This window comes from Paramormyrops kingsleyae, chromosome 1, assembly GCF_048594095.1.
Source record: "Paramormyrops kingsleyae isolate MSU_618 chromosome 1, PKINGS_0.4, whole genome shotgun sequence".
NCBI lineage: Eukaryota > Metazoa > Chordata > Actinopteri > Osteoglossiformes > Mormyridae > Paramormyrops > Paramormyrops kingsleyae.
Genome location: NC_132797.1, coordinates 4,620,864 through 4,647,684, shown reverse-complemented (window position 1 = coordinate 4,647,684; position 26,821 = coordinate 4,620,864). Strand labels below are relative to the sequence as shown.

Sequence of the window (26,821 nt, the reverse complement as noted above, 5' to 3'; positions counted from 1 at the left end):
CTATGCAGACTGCATTCCTCCAAAATATCACTGTCTTCTGTTTGGTTCTTTTAACTGTTGGGCATTAAGTATATTGATTAATATCGATTGAATTGGTTTAAACATATGCTTCTTTTGAATTATTTGAATTAAGTTATATGTAAAAATGCGGAGTAATGCACGAGTATATAAAAGGGATTTTTGTGTCTTACCCAGTATTCTTTAGGCCGCTTTTTTCTGACTTGATTTAGTTTTGTATTTTTGGAAACAGGCTGGTGGGTGCGGCGACCCAGTCGTGGTCTGAAGTGTTTTGTTTACGCTTAGGAATCACTCCCCCAAAGCGTAGTGAATCCGGCGTAGTAAGTGTATTCGCGCCGTCTAACCGCGGAGCAAGGTGCCTTGGAAAGCTCGTAAAACCCGCAGCGCCTTTGGCCCCGGAAAAACCCGGAATACAGTCGGGGATAGGTTTTAATAGTTACTCCAGGTTGGACTTAAATTAATTCAGTTCTATCATTCATTTGGAATCACTAGAAATTGTTGAAATCAAGAAATTGTGGTCGGAGGTGAGGTATTTCATTACACCATATGATTCTCTCGGTCCTGATGAAATGAGTGCATTTGCTCGTAGGTTCAGCAGACAAAAATGTTCGCCCTTATCTGAGCAGTGACATATTTTGTCGTTGCAGCAACCAGAACTGAAGCCTCAGTTTACGCTGTACATTTTTAAAACAACGTTGGCACCCATTTAAAAAACTGAAGACCAACAGTCTAGTCCGCGGTTTAAACGACTCCGATTTTTGTAGCAGTCAGTCTGAATTATCACAGCCCCCCATAGACGGCGAGTGACAGTTTACATAGGCTTAGGAGAACTTCACTAAAACAGAAAAAAATGGACGAACCACTCCTGGACCCAAGAAAATAACAGGTCAGCCACACATGGCTACATTTACCCCATGATAAATTCCATTTGAAAGAATTACACATCTTATACAATGTTTACACACATTATATGCCGTCAAATTGATATAGTCCAATTTTAAAAAATGAGATACTGAATGACAACTGAAGAAAGCCGACAACTGAAGGAAGGCCAATCCTGACACCTAGTGGTAGGACTGAAAACATTCAATTTCAGAGAAAGTCATCAGGGAACACCAATAGCAGCCTTTACAACAGTAGCACAGGAATTTGACTGCGTATTTACATATTTATTCCATGCATTAATCTTCCAATCTTACCTTGGACATAGTTACAGAGCCTACCCCATACAGTATAGGGCAGAAGGCTGGGGTACACCGTGGACAGAACACTGGATAATCCCAGGGCCCACACACACAAACTAGGGGACAGCAGAGATGCCCACTGAGCCACACTGCCCTCCAAAGGCAAAACATGTTTACTACACTGATAGTGGAACTGAGAAAAAGGTACAAGTTGTTTTGCCTGATTATTATTTTCCTTTTATTTTTTTTGTGTGTGTGTGTGTGGGGGGGGGGTTGTAGGTATTCTAATTTTCACACTCTTTTCTTCAAAACTGAGCATAGCTGAAGTTAGTTATTTTATCACAGTGTACAACAGACCTGATTTTGGTCATAACTTGATTTTGATAAAACATGCAGTTACGGTGTTCAGCCTTTGTGGGGCAGCACTGGGCTGCTCACCTGGAAAACAGTGCAAACATACCCGAACGATGCCTTAACTTGCATTACTGATGATGTGGTTTTGCTCTTTCTGTTCAACAAACAGCTTTGTGTTGCTGCCCGCCCCCCTCCCCCCCCCCATTTTAATGTATGATACATACAGTGCCATACTAAGCCTTAAATATACTTGGTATACACTGGAATATTGTCCTACGTCATAAAGTCAGCTGACTGTCCAAAAGTAGTTCAGTCTGGAAGCACACGGTCCATCATGCCCCTTTCAGAGAGCTTGAAGAAGGGTTACGAGGTCAACCATTTAAGGATGTAGAAGTTCCTCTTGCCCACCCTAAGCAAGGTCAGCCCGTTGGCCAAGATATGGTTGTCCTGACTGATCAGCTGCTCTGCACAGTCGACCCGGCAGTGGTTCAGCCACACCGCCCCTTCCTTCACCATCCGGGACCTGCCCGGCATGAGATGCATGGTCAACTGGGCCACAAGATATAACTTTAGATTCTTTTTTTTTTTACTCTTCCTGTTAGTCCTTGTATGTTTTTAAAAATATGAGGAAAATGGATCATTTCACCACCAGAACCTTGGACACATAAGGGAACTGCTTCCACAAGACTTCGTTCCAGCTCAAAAGACAATCACCCAAGACAGTTAAAAATAAATCAACACTGAAGTAGGGCTATGGTCAGCATTGTGGTTAGTATAATAAGCTGATGGTTGCTTGTTCCGACCCGAGCTGAAGCCCTCACAGACTACATCATTTTTATCTGAGAACCGGTATGAGGTTCCAGTGCTTCACAGCTGCAGGATTTAGCAGACGGCTGCCCTATACTTACCCACGGGGCCCGTCGGGAACAGCCCCCGCTTTCCTGCAGACGTCCAGCACGGTGAATCTCGGCTCCAGCACCAACTCGCAGACAGGCACCTCCCTAAAGAGTTCCTGCAGCTCCACATCACTCATTTCCTGCAGCGCCTCCAGGCTGCCATGGTAGAGGGCGTCCGTGCACCTGTCGGCATGCAATGAGGTAACAGAGCAAGGAAATGGAGTAGCTTGGATGATTTCAGCAGGGACCACTAGAGGGAGCCACAGTTAAAGGGGAGCGGCTTGCCTCCGGGCGCTTTCCACACCGTCTTCGCCGTGGACGAGTCTGGTCACCTCTTCCGCCAGCTGCCGCTGCGCAGACCGTTTGCCGGGGTCCTGCTTCTGCTCCTCCATCACATGACCCACCTCCTCCAAGGAGAGGAATGTGAACAGCCTCAGGTACCTGCATCGGGGAAACCACCGACCGATCAGGGAAGACGGCACATCCGCGACTGGCTCTCATACACAAACGTGGGGAGATTCATAAACAACTTCTGTTACTGCCGTCAGCGTGTACAAAATCCATCCCATAACACTGCATGACCACGTTGCATTTCACTGCAGGACATAGTCTGACTGTATACTTGCATATGACAAATAAAACAAGTGAAACCATCTCAATATCATTGTCTTTTAAAAAGCATCTTCCAGCACCAGATATAGATTTTTTGGTGGGCAGATGAACGTACGATTACAAACCAATCCCTTGACATGAATTTGCATTTATCCATCTTCTAGTCCAATGTTTACTATATTCACCAACCTATTTATTACCATATCTATATATTACACTTATTTTTATACAGTAAGTGTATTTTCTCTTTTTGCCTTTTGTGTGGCAGTGTACTGTACAGTCTGTAATCACCAGCAATTTCCTCTGGGATAATGAAAGTTTTCTGATTGATTCATCATACTGCATTTTGACAGTGCTACGCCTTTCCCTTCCTGCAGGGGGCAGACCTGACACACCTGCCTGTCTCCGAACGAACACCTGCCTTTCCACACAGCTGTCGGGCTGCCTCAGGAAGTACTGGAACAGCTCAAAGGGTGACGTCCGCTCCCGGTCCAGCCACAGTGCGTTTCCCGCTGTCTTCCCCAGCTTGTCCCCTGCAAAGCTGGCTACCAGCGGCACGGTGAGTCCGTACACGTCCTGCCCAGTCATCCTACACCACGTCAATGATGAAGGCAGAGTCCAGATTAAACCAGATTTTTTAAGATCCAGCCTTCCCTTATATGAAGCACCAGCCTATTCCAATTAATAATTAAAGCAGACTAATGAGCTACATTTACAAATTCCATTCATAATATTGACGGCGTACAATGTTATATATCAGGTACCACCAATGCGTGGATATGTGATGCAGTGCAGCCATTTTCATACAAAATGTCAGGTCAGGCCATTCAATTAACTTGTTTCGGTCCTGGATGGTTCCCTAATTAGGCCATCTGGGTTAGCGTGTCATTCTTTGTGTTAGTTGGCTTTTAATGACCTTCATCAGGACAGATAAGACCTTCAGCAGGGAGCAGTGTGGTTATGGCACTGGGCCTACTGTACTGTATGTAACCAAGTGCCTCACAATTGCTTGAATAACCCCAGCATTAGAATAAATGACAAATCAGATAAGTGCCTGTTTTTGGTTAACTGATTCCACCAGGATCTTTTAACATACATTTAATCCATCGCATAATAAGATATTTTGCGCTAGTTATGAAATACGCTACTATTGCTTTGTGATGAATAATACAGAACAGCACGTATGATTATCTGCATGGGCCTAGTTACTTGTGAATGAATTCTTGTCCGGACGCGATGTTGCCGAGCTGGTCCGCCCCCCCGACCTGGATCCTGCAGTCCTGGTGCTGATGTAGGTGATAGAAGTCGTAGGCTTGAAGGAGCTGGTACGTGAACTCGGTCAGATTCAGGCCCTCGGCACTCTTCAGTCGCGACTGAACGCCGTGTCTGCTTAACAGCGCCCCCATTCGGAAGTGTCTCCCCACCTCGGACAGGAAAGATACGGCACTCCATCCGCGGTACCAGCTGGCATTGTTTAGCACTGCCACCGATCCAAGCTTCTGATGCTCGCTTGAGAAGCACAGTTCATGATGGATGAATAATCGTTGCAGGCAATTTCTGACGCCCCTGGCGTTCTCCTTCATTGTACCGACGGATAGTCGGTCCCGTTCCACGGGCTTGCCGCAAGGATCCCCGATCTGGGCAGTGGCTTCGCCGATGACTGCTACGACATTGTGTCCGGCGTTACGGAAGTGCATTAGGGCGATGACGGGTAGCAGGTTCCCGATGTGCAGGCTGTCGGCCGTGGGGTCGAAGCCGCAGTACACCGTCTGTGCGCCCGAATGCAAGAGCCGAGACAGCGACAGCTGGCCAGACTCGGGAAGAATGTCCTCTAAAACCCCCCTTTGGTTTAACAAATACAGAAATCCCCATTCACTGCTCCCTGAGGAGGCGTGCCTTGGGTATAATCCGGGATTCACATTTTTCAATCCTGATAATAAGTAGTATTTATGTCTCGCGAACAACTTCCATGACTTCGCTATGGGCGCCGCCATTTTTGTCATGATGGCGCGATAAACAGGGTTTAATCTCGTCGTTGAGAATGAAAGGACGTGGCGCCATCTACCGGTAGTAAGTAGGAGTACCCAGATCGTATTCTGCGCCGTGATTCTCTTTACTTAAAATTTAGCAAAATACAGCTGAAGTACAACGCTATAAAAGCCGCTGAGGAAATATATCCTAAATGTATTTATGAATTTATGGTGGCTATTAAATGATTCAAGTCCATTTTAACTTAAAAGACCAAACAAGTTATAATTAACAGGACAGAAACCACCTAGAAGTAGGTGTAATAATTTATGAAAAGATCAGAGTGACGTACAATGTTCAGTTTTCGGCAACTTTACAAACCGTATTTCCATTGAAAATTTATATCATTTTATTGATTTGGTGGTCAGATAAATTTCAATTTAGTGTTCAACGGAATATATTAAATAAAGTTGTGGTGATGAAAACAGAATATAGTTTATCTGGCCAACAAATCTTAATGGTAATATGCCACTATGTATTATGTCAGTATTTCAAAATTTTACAAAATAACTTTCATTCAGAGTTAGAATGACCAGTGGAACAGGTAAGAATTCAATGTTTTATTGTTTTAAATCCATAAATGTCAAATCATCTGTTGTTTAAGTGACTAAACATACATTCATCAAACATGTACAATATTATTAGTCCATAATTACAATTCAATAACACCAACTTGGTCAGACTGAGTTGCAGTCCTCTCATGGCTGCTAGCTAGAAAACCACTGCATGAAATACCAAAATGGAAAAAAAAAGAAACATTAGGGATTGTTCCTATTTACGGTACGAAACTCCAACATGAAATAGAATCATTAGTCGTGGTTTCGCTTACTGCAGCCCCACCGGGTATTTATGATTACTGGTGATAGTCAGTACGTAAGGAACTAGATTGGACATTCAGGACAAGTACTTAATGCATCATGCTGAGTGCTGCCTTGGGGTGGGGGGGGGGGGGGGGGCTGAGGGAAGCCTAAGGAGAATGCTAACGGTTATGCTAACAGAAATGATAACAGTACCCAAAAGTATCCTGAGCTAGTATAAACTGAGGAAGACGACGTCATATTCCCTGATACATATTTAAAATCCCTTGTCAGTGAAACACAAATTGATACACAGTGAGGCAAGAGAAAGTGATACAAAATACCTTGTCGGTTCTGCATTTTGGATGTAGAGTGTTGTATGTCTGCTTGGCCCACTGATTAGTGACTTCGGTGAACCTTGGAAAGTGCTGACTTCCACGGCAGATGTTTTAAAGGATTTCAGAATGCAGAAATAGATGGGTTGGATATGTACACCTGCTGATAGGATTTGTGGCATGCCCTTAATCATGTGTGCAGACACCTATCTTCTTACTGGAAAGTGACACATATGTCATTTGCTGTGTCTCCACACCACACACATGTGCTTCCTAAGGCACAAATGGTAACAAAAGCCCACCCCCCAAAGTAACATAAATCAGGAAAAGGTCCTCATCAGAGCTGTGATGAGCTTTGAAAGTGGGAATGTCAACATTCATATTTGGGTTTCCGTTGCTAAGGAGAAGCTTTAGTGGTGATTCTTAAGTGATACATTACACAGCCAGCAGGGGGCAGTGTGACCTCATAAGATTAACACAAGACGACATTAGAATACCAGGTATTCAGAGATTCGTGATGTTCCACACGTCCACCTTTCATTATCATAATCTGGTACAGGCATGGCTGCGGGAGTTTTTACTGCAAGAAACAGAGAAATCTTTTAAGTTGCAGCGCTCTGGACTGATACCAGAACAAAGTAAATGGACTTGCCACATTTTGTTGTGGTTCTGTGACGGATTCACATCCTCCTGGGAATACTGTCAGCGCTGCGTGCGACCACGCCTTCATGACTAATGTGGGCCAGAATGTTGAAAATCCAAAGAAAAAAAAAAAAACGCAGTCATTGCAATCTTGTCCTACCGGCTATGATGATATCACCAGTCAACATCAGTTCATATAAATCCCACAAAGACACGAGGCAAAATTTCAGGATTTTCCAGAATTACGAAGGATGGGTGAATGTGCATTTACTTCACTCTTCCAAGAGGAGTACTATGGACAGACATTTCATTGCAGTGACAGTGGAAGGTGGGGATCTGAAGCGCCCCTGGTGGACAAACCTTTAACTGCACCACTCTTGCAGTTTTGAGAGGTCCCCGTTTCACTCCGGGTGATGTGGCAACCCCCATCCTCACTCCAGTCACTCTATCAGGGGGCCAAAACCTACTTAACTGTGGCTACAGAAAGACATCTTCTGATTCCAAACCTACATACACATTTAGCATATATTTTATTAGTGTTACCTTGGATATTTTACAATCAGTATAAAAATGATCGAATGTAATTACAACAATCAATATATTATTTTGTAGTGCATGAGCAAGAGTTTTCCATTCATCCTACAACGTATCAGTTAATACCACTGTTCTTTTTCCAATGAAAGGGATTCATGAATCGTTTGATGAATTACCTGCCCCCAGTGTCACACTGTACAGGGTATCAAGTGCAATGGGTCCATAAAATCTGAATATGGACCATGAGTAAAACAGAACCTTCATGTCTGAACCGTTGAGGAGTTACTCGTCATGATGAAGGCAGGTATAGCCCAAGGCTAATATCTTACTCCTAGTTCTCCACCACATTTGGGTTCTTTTACATCATTATCAAACTTCCCTTCCTATTAGACATCTATTAAACCTTTATTAAAGATCTTTTAAAAACAGGATCTCTATTTCAGTTTACCTCTCACCAAGAACACACCTGGTTATATTTCCCTATTAAACCAATAGCAGTTGAAGATCATATTTACAAACTCCTTGAACTGCCCCATTCCCCCCCCCCCCCCCCCCCTTCCAACTGGTCAGACAAGAAACCAAGTGGCACCCAAACGTCTGTGCTAAACCTCCAGTACAGGTTCCTGATCTCTTAAAACACTAGAGTCAAAACAAACCTCCAAAATATGTCGGCAGGTCATTTCTACTGAGGTACAGACTAGTCAGACACCAAAAATGTGAGATACTTCTTTCCTACGATACTGGAGATGATCACCGATGGTGCTTCTTTAAAATGGCGTTGCTATGGCTGCCTTGTTGTGGAAACAAACTGTTCAAGGCAGGATAAACATTGTTACAGCAGCTCTGATCGGGACAATATGAAATTAATGGGCCAAGTGATTGGATTGTGTTTGTATAAAACGAGGTTGAACTAAACTGACACTTATATACAAAGACAAGGCATTGAACTATTTCCATTTGGTATTAGAAATAGGACAATTTGATGTCTGTTTTAAGTTTGATTTCATCATGAATACAGTAGCTGGGAAACAGTCTTTCTGGGATGAAAAACATCCAGTTGGTTAAGAAACTTTCCCCTGAAGGCTCTTTCCATGTCACCCATCCAGTCAGCATCTCCATCCAAACGCGAGAACGAGGGAAAAAGGAACTGGGACCAAAACACCTGGTATCACACACGTTGCACTGCCAAGCTGACCGCTAAGACCACTGACTGTTACCAGTTATGTAGCAACACAGTGTGGATTTACTGTTTGTTGGGTCACGTGACATTTTCCGTTTTAAGACAGTGCTACGTGAACGGAGAGTTTCTACACAAGGCTACCGAAGGCTGAAACGAACTACCTAAATCTAGTTTTAGTGTTTTTTGAGCACTGGTGAATCACATTTACCTGAACTTGGATTGGAAACATTTACGAATGAAATATACATGAAATCATGATAAATAAAAGAAACTGTGAACCATGTGATTTTTCCCCAGGAAGGCCCCAGAAGAACACACTCATCCACTAAGATATCCAAAGGGATGGGGGGGGGGGGTTTATAAGAATACCACAGCGAATAAAGCGTTCAGAAATTCAACGCTGCATCGCTTTGGTATGCGAGTGCTTCCAGTGCATGAGTTCATCTCTTTCCTGTCTCCGGTCTCTCTCGCGTTGTATTGCTACCGATTTATACAGAATGTGAAAGAAGCTGAGGGACGGGGCAAGTGAGACCAGTACTGCAATCAGTTAGCTTAAAAGAATATGGGCCATTAACCCAATAAGAGTTGCCAATGTACTACCATGAGGTGAATGTTTATATTGTGGTAATCAGCGCTCATGGAGTAGTGCACCTTCTGAAGGTGGATGCGTAGGTTCCGATGAGCTCTGCAGCCTGTCAGCTCCTCTGGAGCCTCCACAGTCTGCCCCCGTGAACTTTGCAGCAGGCTGGAGTGGGCTGGTTCACCCCCCAGCACCACCTGTTCCTCAGTACATGTCCCGGTAGATCTCCTGCAGCAAAGGGTGCAGCGAGGTGTCCTCTGTCTTCTTGATCTCCTGCACCAGCTGGGCATGCTCAGTCACCAGCTGCCGCAGGTCGGCCAGCTTCTGCAGCAGCTTGGGGAACAGAAAGGCGTCATCGGGGTGGTTGGTCTGCAGGTGGCTGCGCAGCACCTGAACCAGGGTCTCCTGAAGTCGCTCGATGTACTGCACATTCACCAGACCTGGGCGGTCTGTGAGGAGGAGGAGGAGATGAAGAGAGAGATGAGACCAGCTCAAGCAGAGGAGAGACACACCCCAACATTTAAGGAAAATAAGTTAGCGTTGGCTAAGAGATGCATGCCCCTTGAGAGATCACTGGATGAGTTTATTACATAGAACAAGATTTCTTAATAGTTTTCCTGGCATCCCAAAAAATAATTTTCCATTAATGCATAACAGAGACCAATTGGGGAAAAAAAAATTCAAGAAATGGAATTGTTTCATCTTCTGCCATACATTTAATCCAGTGTTTTTCAACCAGTAGTGTGCCGCCGCACAGCCATTGAAAAACACTGCCTTGTGCAAAGTGTGCCATGGTAGAAATAAGGTTGGGAAACACTGATTTAGTCGACAGTTCAAACAAAGGTTTTATGAAGGAGGAGCTTGACTGTAATTCCATCTAGCAGCGGAAACGTGACCCTAGTTCCTGTGTTGGCCACCCTTAACACCCATTCTCACCTCCACAGCAGATGATGGTGGCGACAAAGAGTGCCAGGTCACTGTCATCCAGCTCCAGGGCATTGAACTTCATGGCAAACTGGAATTTGGGCTCCATCATGTCGCTGAAGGGCCGCCGCAAGCTTTTGAGGAACTCGCGCGTGATGAAGCCATTACCGTAGGCAACCAACAGCCCGTCCTTGTTCATGCACGAGGCCAACATGGCAAACATGGCCTCGTAGACGCCATACTTGAGCAGTGTCACCTGGTCGTTGAGGTCCAGGACGGAAAAGCCCGGCACGGCCTTGGCGAACTCAGTCAGCTCAGTAACTGTCTCCACGGAGGTGCACTGGCAGCAGTGGAAGATGCGTACCTCTGCCTCCTTGTTCTGCAGGCCGCCCACACCACCCACCAGCTTGGCCACTAGGGTGCGCTCTGCCAGGCGTAGCGTGTCCATGTCATGGATGACGAAGGGCTATAAAGTGGAGGAGGTGAAAGATGTTTGACATCCAGATACTTACTTTGTTCGAGCTGAAAGAGGGAGTTAGAAACCAACAGTCTGAAATACAAAATCTCAGGATGGGAACATCAAGGAAATTCCTGAACGTTTACATTTGCCCTGAAGGTGGTGCCCTACATCTATCACAACTTCTGTTGACATGAGACTGAAGTTGCATGACGTCTGGTTCTCTCAAAATCTATGTGGCCTGGTTGAAAGAGATCTTTGGCTGGAGATTCAGCCAAGCGTGCTCCAGCTGTGTCGTGATGTTCAACAGCAAGCAAAACAAACACTCTAATCTTATCAACCTTCTCACCCTTTGACTTGCAAAAACAGGGGCAAGACCTCCAGCGTCCATCTGAAAGAAAGCATGGTCACATGACACAGATGGCGTCCTTGACACTGGCCTCTGGCGGCCAGGCCGTGCACCTGCCCCCGCTCTTCAGGACGTGCCCCGTGACAATATCAGCTGCCCGCTACTCGTGGGTCCAGTAACGCTATAAACATATGCGCTTCGGAACATTTCCAGCATCAGTGTGTTCATATCAAGTTGCCAAAACAAAGACATGAATTCACTCCAGATCTTATGTGATTTGCTGCCATGTTAGAGGCACTTGCAAAACACGGGTGTACTTCAAGGAGGACAACATCGATGGTCAACATTAAGGGCAACCTGGGTACCTCAGATTTCTGCCCAGTGCTCAGAAATGTATCCACTTTTCTTAGCTGCTTTAGTGGAAGACCACATTGTCCTTAAATTAACATCCCATCCGTAGCAAGGCCTCTTGGCTCGGATCTATAAATTCCCTTCCGAAAGCCAGGAAATCCAGAAAATCAAGTTCCTAAATTCTGCGTCATGCAGGCCATACCGCAACGAGAGGAAACAAACAAGCTCAGAGCACGTCTTGCCCCCATCGTCCTCCAAATAGCTTAGCCTTGCCAAATATGCCCTCCACTGGGCCTTACACGTTCGGTAGCTGGGTAAGCTGCGATGAGCCTGTAGAGAGAAGCCGTGTGTGTTCAGAAACCAGTGGAATCCCTCCTGCGGCGACCTTTCCCACCCTGACACCCGGCGAATCACTGCAATCAAATTCCTGAAAGCGTAACATAAACCAGGAGCTGGACCAATCGGATGTCAGACACCTGACCCTTGGGGTCTGGAACCACCCGGTCGTCATCCCTAATAATAGGGCAAGGCAAGGGGATACAGAGTGTCTGTGGTGACTCAGTTTCAAGTGACCGGAGAAGGACTACTGGTTGAATGGCCCACAGACCCACATTACCCAGGAAGAGGATGCAGAAGAGCGAGCTTTTTGATGGGGTTAGGGATTCCCTAGTTTACAGTGACTGGGCAGCGATGGGAGGAATACAACATCGAGAAGAAACAGCTGGTGAGAAGAATACAGAGAAATTAAACTCTGGTGTGTTTCTCGAAGGATGAAATAAACCCTTGTTGGGCAAGTTTCAGGGCCTAGTTGGGTTAAGTAGAGGTAAGAAATAACCAGACAAAAAGGTTTATACCTTTGGCCATGAATGGGCAACGGATGGAATTTCTGACCCCAGAATATCCCTGGTGAGACACCCTGCCCCAGTTGTGTTAATAATCTGCAATGACTGCTAGAAGGAAAAAAGGTCCTATCAACTTCCAATGAATGTCTCTTTGCAAATGCTTGGGTTGTGAAAGTGTTACCCTTTCATCGTGCACAGGCAGCTGTGAGGACAGCGGTCCCTTTCCAAGGGGTGTTAGGACATCAGGCCTGATTGGTGGCCAATGAACGCACATATGTTCCATGCAACTGGATCAAGTGTGAAAGCAGCAGAGCCTCCCACAGAGGGGTGGGTGGAACACAGAACTGTATCCCCCTTATTGTGGCCGGTACATTGCTAAATCTGGCTCTTACTCACTCGTTTATCAGATTATCTATTTGGGGGATTTTTTTGTGTAATGTCACCCTGCCTCTTTCATACAGATGTTTGTTCTGATAACTTTAACAGATACAGAGCTCTGGATGAGGTATTCTCAGCAGCAGAGAGCCAGGCTTGTGTTTCTCCTATGTTAACACATTGGCCCAGAAGTGATCCTCTGCATCCACCCACCCACATCAGCTTTTCCGTTGATGGTGATGGATCTCACCATCAATTGTCAGCAGACAAAGGCCTCCTACCGGTGTGCTGGTCTTCCCCGTCAGGATGACTCGCGCTTTTGACTTGTTCATGTTGAAGTTCTTTAGGTAGGCCTCGTAGATTTGCTTGGCTAGGGTCTTCTGGTCAGCCAGCTGCGGGTTCTCCGTCTCCTTCTCCACGGTCAGGATCTCTGCCTTCAGCTTCATCTTCTCCGACTGGGGCATTCTCCCGAATCGGATGGCTGTACCGAAGATCCGAAAGGCATTGTGTAAATATCTGGGTGTATTAGGCACGCACAAGAACCCGCAATCATCATCCTGGCTGGAAAGCCTCACACAGACCGTAGTAAAGGTGACCACCTAATCCATGACTGGTCAACTTTAGCTTTTACAAACTACTTTGAAACTGAAAGGCTCCTGTGCTTGGCTAATTAGTTCAGTTCCTCTTGTGCTTTTTACTGGTTTGTTTCCTTGACTGAAACACTCACCCAGCTGTTTCACATTAACGTTAGTGACACATGCTTGATTATGACTAATCAGCACATAGAAAGTGCTAAAGTGAAATCCAGGTCTTTTTAATAGAAATTGTAGTTTATAAATCCTGTCCTAGCTCATAATGTCCCCCTGACATGGATTAGGCGGTCACCCTAACCATAGTCAGTTGAGATTGATGAACAAATGCAATGTGCGAATGTCTGGCCACAACAGGCGCAAAAACGGCTTTGAAACAAACAGCTTTCCACTGCCAAGGTGGTTGCCCCAAGGGCTCTCCTGTCTAGACGGTCTCAGGGCAAGTTGCACTATTTAATCAATTCACACTTGCCTTTCAAATCAAAAATTTATAGGGAAGAGTTTTTAGGGGGGATTTTCCTGTGATTACAGGCTGACCTCCTCCATTCTCTGCAACATTCTGGTGTAGTAACACTACAATATTGGTCAACCATGGGACTTTCAGCACTTAAGATGTTACAGTGGCCACTGAGATTAGCAATGTAACAGAGCAATAAAATTGTGAAATGCTGGCACATGGCACTGCTGAGTAAGGGGGCGGTGCATTAAAGGTCCTTGGTACGTGACAAACACAGGGCACGGCAACACTGTCACAAGGACAGCAACTAGCCGTAGTGGTTAAGCACCTGACCTTGTGATCTGGAGTTTAGTAAACATAATACAATCCAGCAAGTTGAATATAGTATTACGGTACGATATTATTAGTAAGTATAATATTAATTCAGCTGTATAAATAAATAAAAGCATGCAAGATTTGTTGGCTGCTCTTCATCAATGCCTACTTAGTCCCTGAACTGGGAGAGCCAGAAAGTTTGAGCTTCTGGATAGACAAAGACAGGGGGAAAAAAAAAGGCTTTGGATGGTGTTCCCTGAGGAAAATGTCCGGCACTGACCGTCAGTGACTTTCACGTCATGAAACACAGCCCCTCTCCGCAGCCCTAGACAGGGAAATTAATTTCCACCTCAAGCATGAAGATGAGAGCCATTTCAGCTAACTAGAATCCATTAATCGTCAGGGGTGACATTCAAAAGGAATTTAACCCCATTAGTATAAAGGCAGGATGGGGCATGCCGGCATTCTGTTCGGCACGGCGTGAGCATATTAACTAAGCTGTACCGGGGGGGGGAGGCAAGGCCACGCAATCCTGTCATTGTGGAGACAGGGGGTGCGAGCCTCCTGCCTCTCTCCGCTCCCAGGACATCCGGAAAGGGGGGGGGGCTCCCTCTCTGGCCCAGGTCAGGCATCAGCCAATGGAGGAGCAGACGTCTCCTTTCCTCCACCGGGGGACGCTGGTCTTAATCAAAGGTGTAAAGAGAGTACTGCAGTTCGTTTGTAGGATGTGGGGCTTCTTTAGGTGTGATTCGACGTCAACAGACAATGAAACCAGACTAAAATTCAGGAGAAATGGGGGTGAGCTGGCTGGAAGGCTGTCAACTGCTTACTGGCTAATACTGCTTGTCCCTGGTGTGTAAGGGCTAATGTAAGTGAAGCATGCCCCAGCGAGCCCCTTTGAGCAGGGAACCATCTTCTATGCCTCAGGCTGGCCCCCTGCTGCTCTCCGTGCATGCGGCTGAAGCGCATTCCTGTGGGTTAAGGTCACACTAGCGGAACCGGTTATGGTGCCCCTTCCTTCACAGACTGGGGGCATCAGGTTCACTCGCACACCGAAAAAAAAAAAAAAAAAATGGGGTCACTGTGGCAGCGAGACCTTGTGGCAGTAAACATATGAGGGGTCACGTGAATAACTGTCGATGACTCGCTGTTATCCTGTTATTGGACCACTGTTTCGTTAAGGTCATCGGATCTGGCGAACGTTAACTCAATGTCAGCGAACCTGCGGCTAGTGAACCATACACTCCGTCCCCTCCAAAGCAACGCTGGGTGCATCTCTCGCCAAATGATAACCTCCTCTTTGATTGTACCACTGTTTCTTGTCTGTGATTAAAGAATGGGATCAGAACTATTTTTAACTATTTTAGTCGCTTGTTTAACATCAAGCAGCTTTATTTCAACCCCGTAGCGAGTTATGTTTCATTACGAGCGTATGTTTTAGTAATGGGAACGTTGTCACGGCTTAGTGATTAGATGCCTTCTGGAACTGGGTTTGTCAGCACTGTGCTGGGACATGAATGCACAATGGGCACTGCATGCCCCGCCCCACCCACAGAAACCCCACCCACTCACCATTGTGGGACATGCCTACCGACAGGCACTTCTGGAAACGGCAGTACTGGCACTTGTTGCGGTTCTTCTTCTGGATCTTGCAACTGCGCTCACACTTGTCGTACTCCAGCTTCAGCCGGATCGTCCTTCTGAAGAAACCCTAACGGGGGGACGTCAATGTAAACTGCCATCCCAACCTTAACCTAACTGTCACATCCAGCAACAGGAGCTACTGCAGTACATGTAAACTGCTCTGCGATTTCGCTAACAGCATGATAGCCATTCAAGACAAACAAGTAACCTTTTGTTTTTTAGCAACCGACCAGAGATTCCTTTTAGGTCTTCAGTAGCTGGGCAGACTGCCTATCCAGGCATATTTTGCACCTATAAATGGAGTCGGCCAGGTTTCCTTGGCATGCTGGCGTGGGAGCCCAGGTCGCACAAACAAACAGCTTCGACACCAAACATTAATACTCAAATACTGTAGCGCACGTGCAATGGGTGCTGCGCATGAGTGTGGAGTACCTCAGGGATCTCAGAGATCTATAAAAAACGATGGAGTGTGTGAGGAACCTGGCATGGAGAAATGAATACTCTCCTGGTACGGCCTGTCAGCGCTCAGAGACACACACACAAAAAAAAAAAGCTTTCCTTTCATCAGTTCTATGCGTTGGAGGACAACGTAACCTTCTGCAGGTTGTAAATCTCCATGAAGCTCTGAATAATGATAATATGGAGGCGTGCTGATCTGGCCTAGGCGCACGTCAGAGATTCCTCCAAACCTCCACTGCCAATCTTATCTGTATAAGACATCTTGCGCAGGATGTGGGTCTCCTTGCTAGCCCTGCGCCCCCACAGGGCCCCCTGTCACTGGAAGTCAGGGTTAGTGGACTGAGCTTGGTCAACTGGGAACATCAAAACGAGGAACAGAGATCACCATGGCCGAGCATGTTAGTCTGCACACGCTAGAGGGAGTACACCACTAGGGTAAAACCTTCACAACCAAGCACCTGTAAAGAGGCACTGATCTGAAGTGAGCAGAGAACATGTGGCTGGCAGTGGGGGGGGGGGGGGGGGGGCAGCGGCAAGCGGACAGCACGTCCCTATATCTGCTCTAAGCCCTGATTCACCTAGAGCTGGCTGCACATGCCGTTCTGCATGCGTCTGCCCGCATGAGTGCACGTGGCATGGCACCTGCCCCTGGCCCCAGCATTATTCAGCTGTTTATGACTCATTGTCACTGGCAAGGCAGTCGTCACCACAAGGGGAAAACCAGCCCTCCCCAGGAGTGGCGATCACCGAAGGTGCACTGGCCATAAATCGGAGAGAGATCTTGTGACTATTTGCATCATGTGCTTCCTTAAAATCTGGTAAATACTGATATTAAACAGCGGTTGTCCCTTTTTTGTTCATTAATGTTTCACATTTTCATCACCCCAAAACCATCAGACCTTGACTTTTGTATTTGCAGTCTAGTGCTTCTAGTTAAAAAAAAAGTCAGATGACCACTCTGTCCTACCACGTATGCAAGAGTTCGCAGAGTTCTCTGTGAGTTTTCTTCCTTTCAGTTACACTGTTTGTTTTGCAGGGACACACACCTGAACCCAGAGTACAAAAACAATAGTGCTTACTGCTGCCCCCTGGTGGTCTTCAGTTTGGTCAACTGAGAACACAAAAATGAGGAACAAGGATACGTGACTGTAATGCCACGAACCAGACAAGGACCAAGGAACTAGTGCCTCTGGCAGGGGGGGTGCAGAGCAGCTTGGGATGAAGACCAGATAAACAAACGTCACTGAATATCGAGTACAAAATCCAGTCCCCAGCTTAACTGCTATGTTGTAAGCACCTCTTTCCAAAAATCAATTTAAAGGAAAAACTGTGCCTAACAGCTCGGAGGTTAGCGTCCGCTCACGCAAAACATGGGTGGCTTTAGCAAATCTGAGTGGGGGGACAGCAGAATTCGGCCAGCAAGAGCCTTGCAAAGCCCCTCTTTGCATGGCTGCCTCTGGCCTCACACCATGGGGGAATCTGAAAGTGTTTTTCCAACAAGCTTTTCCACAAAAACATCTCCTAGTGATCTTCTGGTTTTGATTTACTTGACAAAATAAAGCATTTTAGACCTCCCACGCATTTGCACACTTTACTCATGCCTAGGCTTCATACTTTTTTGCGTTCATTCATTGGAGCAGGTCATCATCAGATACTAGATACTACGGGCCCTCATGCCATGTAGAGACCGGCATGGGGCTACACCTCATGCTTGCTTGGCTCACCCGCCCCCTTGTTTCCGTTGAGTCCTCGTGCCGTTACGTGACCTTGCATTGCTATGGAAATCTGCACACTCGACCAGGTCAAGCGACATACCAGTCTGGCCAGAAGAGGCTCATTCGTGACTTAAGTCACGAGTGTCTCTAGGTGACGTCTATCACCTTGACAATCCCGGGCAAGACAACCTGCCACTGTTGTCATTGCGGATGCCTGGAAGCACATGGACAGTCCGGCGCGAGCCAAGTGACCACAGCCTCACGTTCCGTACCCTTAGCTGCATAAGTTCCTAGCCACGCCCACTGCCCCCCCCCCACTCTCCCCTAATTGGTCGCTGCACCCACCTTACAGCCCTCGCAGGCGTGCACTCCATAGTGGTAGCCTGAAGCGCGGTCTGCGCACACTCGACACTCCAGGGTCAGAGAAGTGGAGGAGAACTCTTCCTGCCCTGTTACCGCCCCAAATACCCCTGAGGAGGGGCTGGAGGCAGGGGTGAGGCCATCTGTGAGACAAGGACAGACAGAGACAGACGCACACACAGAGCCAGTCAGCCATGACAACAAAATACAGGATAGAAAGTGGGGGGAAATTAGGAACTCTTTGTGAAACTGGAAAAAAAAACAGCTCTCAGACTTTTTTTTCTTCCTCAGTTTAAGCAGCAGCAAGTCAGAAGTATGAGCCAAGAGTGGAAATTCACCGGAATCTGGAGCTGAGCTCTACCTGTCCTTCAAAAATTCAGCTAAGCAAGCAACTATTACGGCGTATTTCAGTACATCTGTGACAATGATTTGGGCATGAATAAAGCTGTCGAGTTCCACTCTACAACAGCTGAAACCCCCTAGTACGCCTAGAACATTTCCAGTGCCTTTGGCAGAGGTCATGTGGGCTAGACAGCTCAGTGTTCCATATCTTAAAGTGACAGGAGCACAGATAATCCAGGATGGCATGCTAAGTTACGCTACACTATGCTATGGTACGTCACACTACGCTTCCTGCCAACTCCTCCGTCGCATGCTTCCCAAGCGTGTGCAGGTCATAGGCCGGAAGCTGGACCAGCGCTGCAAACAGACACTATTGCTGTTAGAGGGTTACACGCCTACACGCTGGCCCAACTAAGGCCCGTGTGAGCAGAACAGGAAGTCAGGGCGCAAATAGCGCAGCAGCCAATTGCTCGGCAACAGTGAGAAAGACAGCTGCTAATAGTCTTGCATGACAACACAATATCAGCCTTCCTGCAACCCCTTCCACGACATCCTGTGCCTGGATAAACCAGAGCACAGTGAGAGTCAACTTCTGAATTGTTATCGTCATCATTTCTCTGGGAACTTGAACACCACACATCCCTGTCTGTCCAGCAACGAAGAAGCTGTTTTCTGGATGTCCACCAGTCCAGAAGATCCAGAAAGTGGGCCACAGATTCCAAACCGTCTACGGTTCCCACAGCTAGCGTCCTGGCTGTGAAATGTGGGGGTCACCCAGCACAACACTGAGGTCAACCAGGAGACTCACACATGGGGAAGCATGCTTAGTGTGCAAATCGGCTCTTAAAAGCGAACACGCTTTCAGGAAGGTCTACAGCAGTACTGTCAAAGGAACGCTGTTATACACCCCATTATTAAATCAGAAACACCCCCCCTTGGCAAGCCTCACCAACATCACTCCTGCTGCTGACTAACAGATTATTATGTTACATCGTTTTTTTAATCAGACTGCAATAAACGACACTACCTACAAGTTATAAAATTCTATATAAGTTGCCTTCTGTTAAAAATCTAGAACTGCCTCTGGTTTAGCTAGTGTAATGTGTTGACTGCATGAGAGGTTTAACACCATTTAGAGTGACGTGTGACATTAGGAAAGGTTGGAAATCCTTTAGTGTAATGTAGAACTGCACGGGAGGCTGTACGTCATTTAGGGTGGCGTCTGACTGCAGGAGAGGGTGGACATTATTTACGGCTGGTGTGTCACCGTTGGAGTGTGTGGTCATCATTTACGGAGGATTCTGATTCTGGGAGAGAGTGGAGGTCATTTAGAGAGGTGCATGATCCTGAACCACGAGGCCTTGCTGTTGACCATAACAAAATGTCAGTGACCCACTGGATAAATTTCACTGACTGGTAAAGTTGGTGACCCATTACAGACCAATCCACAACTACCTCATATTGAACCATGGCCTCCCCATGAGCCTTGAACCTGTGGTTGAGAAACCCTGGTGTAGACCACCCTCTTCCAACAGCTCATGACGGTAGTACCCACATGGAGCAGAGAGTTCATACCTATGACAGTGGAGCTCTCAGACCCAGAACCCGGACCAGATGACTGGTACTCTGGGACGTCAAAGGAGCTGAGGGCGTCGTCTTCAATGGACTGTGAGAGGTCCTGCAGGTCATCTATATCCCGAATGAGGTCCCCACACAACGGGCTGCCCAGAACCGGGACTTCCAGCGGGGAAGGGGGGCTGTAGCGACTTGGCAAGTCTACCATGGTGGTGGACAGGGTCGGCTTCCGGGTCACACATCAGACTGCACCAGGATCACGAAGAGATGGCGGTGGGGAGGCAACAGATGGGGCATGATGGGAAGAGAGAAGAGAAAGAAGAGAGTTCACAGTGTGTTTTATTGCCCCGGGAATAAGAGGAATAGTTACAGTTTAATTCAGGACAGCAATCATATCCCATCATCCTGCTAAAGGTGCTCAAAGTAGAGTTCTGTCACTAAGAAAGTCCACAGAATGCAAAATCTGCATTTATCAGTCCCAGGATTTTTTAGCTATTCTGCTCAGACCCTACAGTGAACAGAAGCACGGCACAGGAAGTAATAACATCCGGAAAGCATCTGAGATGGGGCTAAGTCTGACAGCACCTCCCCCCACAGGAACTTGAGCGAGTTTGTTCTGCATTATTAGATGTGGAAGCATGATGATAAGGATTAATTGCACACTAACACATGCTGAAAAGCTCGCCGATTGCTCGTCCCTCATGAGGAAGCCCGGAGTATAGCCCACATACACTAAGACCACTGGAACACTTGAGTAATTACAGTTGTAACAGAGCTGTCTTCTTGGGGGTGGGGTGGGGGGGGGGTCATGTGACCTTCAACACCCCTAAAAAAGAAATCATCAGCTCTTCCCTGCTCCTTGCAGCGTACTACTATAGTGCCATTACTCCATAAAGCCGACAACATATCGACTGCTAAGATGAATTATACCTGACTGTTCGTGGCTCATAAATTTAACAGGCGACGAGATGGGAGTGGAGGGTAATCATTAACAACATAACTACATAGTTACCTGAAAAATTATGTACAAAAGTTACACTTGACATTAAATTGAAGATGAAGTGCCATAGTAGAGACAAGACGAACAGAGACAAATAAATACTGATATCCCATCTCTCAAGCTCAGGGAGCTTCAGAGGTGCTCGTTAAGCTCCATGATCCTCCTCGTCTTCAACGAAAGCCAAAGGGGGATCGGAGAGTACACCATGCAGGAGTGGGGGGGAGGAAGGCCTATCCTCACCCCCCATGGAGACAAGTGGCCCCACCTACTGCTGCTGAAGAAGCTTTTAATTTCTAATCTATATCAGTATTTCCCAATCCGGTCCTTGGGGACCCACAGACGGTCCACATGGATCCCCGAGGACCAGACTGGAAAACACAGATCTATACACACACAATTCGGAAATGAAGGTCTAAAAGTAAAACTTAACACTGACACGTTTGCTAGAGGGGAACAGTGGGGGTTAATCGATTCCAGTCTATCCTTCCTGTTGTAGTCACCGGCTAGCCTGAGATGAAGAGGCCCCTAACCTCACGTTTTACCACAACCCAGAGCCTGCTAGTTACTGTATATGCTAGCTGAGAGGAATGCTGCCTAGTTTGGCAAGGGCTGAAGTGGCCAAGCCCATAACCTTCCATGAGCGGGATATCCTATCCACCCAAGTAACGGAGGTATAGAAGCGACAGTGGCAGTGTAGCATCTAAGACGCCCTGCCCGGGCGTGTTGCAGAGTGGATGGCGGCTGGCCAGCAAAACACCATAGACATGGGACTCGGGAGAAGCATGCCAACCATGAGTCACTGGCGTTGAATCAGCTGGGAGCTCGCTAACGCATGCTAACTCCACTGCTGTGCCATCAGACACTGGGCTTGTTACGCGCATTAGGAGCCAGGAAATTATCTAGAGAGTGGCACAATGAAATCTGAAGGGAGTGGTGTGTGGCTCACTAGGCTAGGATACCGTGCCTGAGATTGGAAGGTTGTAGGTTCAAATCCCAGAGCTGGTACAAGGATTCCACTGCTGGGCCCTTGGGTAAAGCCTTTAACCCTTAATTGCTGCAGGGGCGTCTAACCACGCTTTCTCAAAAAAGGTAGCATATTAATTTAGATGTAAAACAGACACCGAAAGATAAACATCACCGAAAACTTTAGTAAACTTCACCCATCCTGAGGCAAAGTATCATTTGTGCATTTTAATTCCTCAAATGGATTTCCAACCCTAAATCAGTGCATTACGCAGAGCTGCCATTTCGCATAGCTTCGCTGTTTGTACATGGGGCTGTGTTTGCATAAGACACCCACCTCACTCCAGCCTGAGAGGAGATACGAGCCCGGGGAGACACCCTTCGAGCCTGGACCCGAGGACAACGCTGACGCCCACATGGCAAACATCAGAGTGGACCTTATCTGCCCCGATGGTCAGGGGGTGCCACTGCTGTGCTCAAAGTTCACCTCTTGAAACGACGGGGGACCTTAAGGGGGTAGTGGACTCTGCAGGACCGTCAGGGCTTCTTATCAGAGGTATTTAAAGCCCCCCAGTACCCCCCCCCAGGAAAGGCTTAGCCACCCTTTTCATAAGCCTCTAGTGATTCTCCCGCTCCTTATAACTTAAGTTTACCTTAACCGATTTCTGGAAGGCATGATTCAGATTTCTAGTCCAGCTGCTCCACAATCCCTCATCAAATAAACAAAAATAGATAATGATGATAACATAATAGGGCCACTCAGAGGAACAGCAACAGCCCACGAAGGAAAGTTCAGAAGTTACACACTGCCTGGGCCAGTGAGATAATGGCACTCTTGTTAATACACCATAATGCCAAGCTTGTTTAAATGCTAGATTTTCCCTCCAATTTTGTCTGGTTTTCAAAAGGGGGCCATCTGCCTGGAAGAGACATCCTTAATTATTTTTAACATCCTTAATAACTAAAAACATCACTGAAATCATGCTAGCCTTCCTCAAGTGTGAAGAAGGCAGCACACTATTGGCTGTACTATATTTCATGTGCTAGTAAGGGAGAACGTCATTGGACAGGCGTCAATTCAAGTATGAATTGAACATCACTGGCCAAGATACAACTGTGCCTCTCTCACCACACAAAGCAGAAAAGTGGGACGTGAGACACTCGCAATACCCCAATAGGGTCTGGCAGCCCCCCCCCCTTACTCCTCTGCTCACAATTTTTGCCATGTTAACTTTGTGTCACATGATACGCTCAGCTAGATACTACAAAAATGACTGGAATTATCTCCCTGTTTACTCAGTCGCTCACTTGCCTGTCTGTCGATGATGTTTATGCTGCATCATCACTACATCTACAGCACCAGGTTTGGCTGAGCAGAACCAAACGCTCCAAAGCATATTCCTCACACAGTTCAACGTGCTTGGTGAGCCGGGTTTTCTTATGCTACTCAGCTTTCGGGTCATTCCCTGGTCAGGTCTGAACTTAGCTGGCGAGATCAGGACGTTTCCAAACTGGCCTGCGAGCTTTGAGCACAGACATCGATTACGCAACTTGGCGCCGGTCCATCCTAAAAAATCGCGAAATGTTGCAAAGCGAAGTAACAGTGATGCATGGTGGGTAACTTCACACCCCGAGCAGCTTCCAGGCTGAGCTGCATCATCCCTGTGCTCCAGGGTGGTTTGGCCTCTGCATGCTCTCCTCAGGATTAAGGAATCTCAGGCTTCCTGTCTAAGCAGGATGAGAAAGCCACACAAGATTGACGTTCTACCCCCCTTCACTGCTCTTGGTGGGGGTGACCGACTATCATTATTCTCTTAAAAGTTATTCTAAATTCTCAGAGTTCCAACATGTATCCCTGTGCATTCCTACAGTGGCCCCCGAGTGCAGTACGCCAAACCTTTTCTCGGTTTTTAGTTTCCTTATTTTTTGGTCAATTTTGTGTTCCTTAGTTCCTTAATGTGTTATGTTCTGCCGTTCTGGGCCATTTCTCGGCTAAGAGTGGGGGCATTTCTGATGACAGCCGGTATGATACAAGCGGTTCTCCTCTCATAGCCCCGCTGAGAATGATGCCAACCTCTGTGGGTGTGGGCACCATGCCCAGGCAGCCCGCCTGCTTAGCTACACGCCCCAGCAGACCACCCTGGGCACCATCCACCCAGGAAGGACAGCTAGAGGCCACCACCCACACTGATAACAGGCCTAAGACGCAAATCCCAGCCTTTGACCCAAGAACAGCTGGCGATTGGGGGCGGGAGGTAACCCAGAATGCATTGCTCTGGTCTGTCTAGGTGGGGCTCTACAACCTACTGCACAGAAAGTGAATAAGTAGCCGTATTCATGGGGGGTGGGAGGTCACTCTAGCCCTGTACAGACCATTATTATAGCGGGCAGTGAAACCATAAAGTAGGTTATCGTGGGATTACAGTCAGCAGAATAAATGCAAACTCAACAAATGAGCTTTTCTTCTTTAAGGATTACAGCAGGAACATGGCTGTAAAAACACACCCACCCCCATCCCAAGCAGAGCTAAAAACGTGTTCACAGGGACCGCAGCTCTGAGGAGCCCACTCCTTCAGGACCGCTGGACCGCGGCACCATGTTGTGGTCCCGTCTGACAGCTGTGAGGGTCCTGTTACATTTTCCAGAGTGACACAACACTCCCCCCCCCCCCACACACACCCCTGGCCTCTGCCTCCCACAAGCCTGCCTGCCAAGCCAGCCTACGTGCAAGTGAAGAGGCGCCGAGGTCTGTGGCTGAGTGACCCCACCCACCCACACATCCCCCCAGCTTCAGCGCTCGCTGCAATGCAATAAAATACAAAAAAATAGCTTCAGAATAAAAAAGGGTTAAAAAGCCCCACCCTGATCACTTTCTGATTGTCTTCACTTCCGTTTTGTCCTGCCCCCCCTCCACCATTACAGCTCCCTTTCAGCAAAGTCAAAAAAAGTAAACTAAACACTCTTTCCCCTGACAGTCAAAACCCGGATACATTCTCGCCACACCTGGGGGGTTGGGCGATACACCTAATGGCGGGACACATGCCATCAAGCCTGGGGGCGACCCCCTCCCCTGGTTAGGACAAAGGCTAGGCTAAGACATGGCGCTAACGGAATTGGACAAGAGGATGACAGGCTGTAGAGGAGGAGTCACTCCTCTTGGAGTTCCCCAACTGCTCAGAGGGTGTGAACTGAAACACCAGGAGCAGATCCGTCAAAGCCAGGGCCTGCGTGTTAAGCCATGTGTTAGAGTGCCCCCCCCACCACCCACAGATCTGACAAGCCATGCTCAGGAGGTGCATATTATCATTAGCCTATTAGCGCAGTCAGTGGCAGGACAGAGTCTGACACGCCTGCTCTGGTTGGCAGTAATTCATCCCAAGAGAGAACGACGGCATCCAGAACTGGAGTGAGTTTCAACTGATAGCAGTTTCCCCATCCAGGACAGAGGCTCCTTCACTTAAACCCCCCCCAAAAGCTGCTAGCTCCGCCGCATCCGCACAGGCGTCCCGGCCTCATTGATCATCAATGGGTTTCAGGTGAGGTGGTCACAAGAGGAAGATAACCAGCAAGGAGCCCCACACCGGACAGAGCTGGATCTGCAGATCAACAGCCAGCACAAAAGAAAGTTGTGAGGCCTTGGTGTCCAGCACCAGAGGTCAGAGTTTAGCCCTGTGGGCAGAAGGCGTTCCTCTGAAAAGGGGCCCCCATTTGTTTGAATGCTAGAAAGATAATCGCGGAATGGAAGCTGTACCTTTCAGTCCCCCAAGCCACATGTGGCAGTCATTTTTTTTTTTTTTTTTTAAAAAGCCACAGTAACACCTGAAAATCCTGCTTCACGAAAATAATTAATTAACCAAGTCCAATATCTGCTAAACAACAAATGGGACAAGCAGAATCCCCTGATATAAATCACATTCCAAGTTGCACAAAAAAAACCCAAAAAAAAAATGAAGAGTCGAGCCTCATTGGACTCCCCTACGGGGAATACGCTGATAACTTGTTCTCAGAACAAGTAAATATGTATGAATTTCTAAAGGGCAAGGTCCGAAGAACACACATGCTGGCATTAGGCGATGGGGGATATTTTTAGAAGGTTCAACACTGGAAGAACAAATGGTTGTAAGCTTAGTCTGGGCAGAACAACATTCGACATGGCAGAAGAAAAGGAAGGAGCTTCTCTAGGGACCAGGCAGGACACCACGTAAGAGATGAGGAACATGTAGGAACATGTGGGTTTGGGTGCCTCACGAAAGACCTGCAGGGCCTCCAGACTCATAACAGGTAGTTAAACATTTAATATTTCCGCCCATTGTTTCGATAACATTGACCCCAATGGATATTATTCTTCTTAGAGAACTGAGGGGTCCTACACACCGAGTGTCAAACACCGAAGAAGTTTACTACAAGGGAGCACAAACACACAAAATACTATTTTCCTTAAGTATCTTAGTCGAATTTGAACACATTAATACACTTAGTAATACACTTGGTAACAACTGGATGCACCAGACCCAACAAAATAAATAAAGTATAAGCATTTAAACGTACTATTAACTGCCCAGGAAAACAATTCAAAGGTTAACCCGTGAAAGCAAGGTGGAGTGTGAGAGGACAAACCTTTGACACAAAGCAAACTTAGCACACTGAGGGAACTTACGACAAATCAATTCGAAAGCAAACAGCCAAATGGGTTACACGACTTACTGAGTGATCTGTAATGTCTGCAAGTCATGCTGGATAAGACTGACTGCCAACAGAATAAATAAATATTATCTCAAAGTCAACACAATTTGCATTGGTGAATTTTAAGTTCTGGCTAGTTCACGCCAACCCATAAGTGCTGATGGCATCCAGTGTTAAATTTACTTATCTACTATGATGGATCAAATTTGCATGTTATCACCACATAAAAGTCCAATGAGTGGATTTATTATTTAAATTTT

At 46.9% G+C, this 26,821-nt stretch overlaps 2 protein-coding genes across 4 annotated transcripts in view; both read right to left on the bottom strand.

The window, feature by feature from the left end:
• Positions 1 to 898: 898 nt before the first annotated feature.
• On the bottom strand, positions 899 to 5,062 carry LOC111833307 (tyrosine--tRNA ligase, mitochondrial-like). The gene is made up of 5 exons (XM_023791472.1): positions 4,274 to 5,062; positions 3,486 to 3,653; positions 2,738 to 2,893; positions 2,465 to 2,635; positions 899 to 2,079 (listed from the first exon to the last, which is right to left on the bottom strand). Exons 1-5 carry the CDS (start codon positions 5,056 to 5,058, stop codon positions 1,920 to 1,922), a joined length of 1,440 nt encoding a protein of 479 aa, XP_023647240.1. The 5' UTR covers positions 5,059 to 5,062; the 3' UTR covers positions 899 to 1,919.
• Positions 5,063 to 5,637: 575 nt separating this feature from the next.
• Positions 5,638 to 26,821, bottom strand: part of pparab (peroxisome proliferator-activated receptor alpha b) — a 42,192-nt gene continuing 21,008 nt past the window's right edge. Inside the window, exons 4-9 of one of the 3 annotated variants that reach the window (XM_023791366.2) lie at positions 19,916 to 20,161; positions 17,984 to 18,141; positions 15,393 to 15,531; positions 12,740 to 12,939; positions 10,097 to 10,550; positions 5,638 to 9,609 (exon numbers count right to left, since the gene is read on the bottom strand). In XM_023791366.2, coding sequence (XP_023647134.1) covers positions 9,365 to 9,609; positions 10,097 to 10,550; positions 12,740 to 12,939; positions 15,393 to 15,531; positions 17,984 to 18,141; positions 19,916 to 20,123 — 1,404 coding nt within the window. In that variant the 5' untranslated portion in view covers positions 20,124 to 20,161 and the 3' untranslated portion in view covers positions 5,638 to 9,364. The other 2 variants (XM_023791369.2, XM_023791368.2) reach the window with 2 other exon arrangements.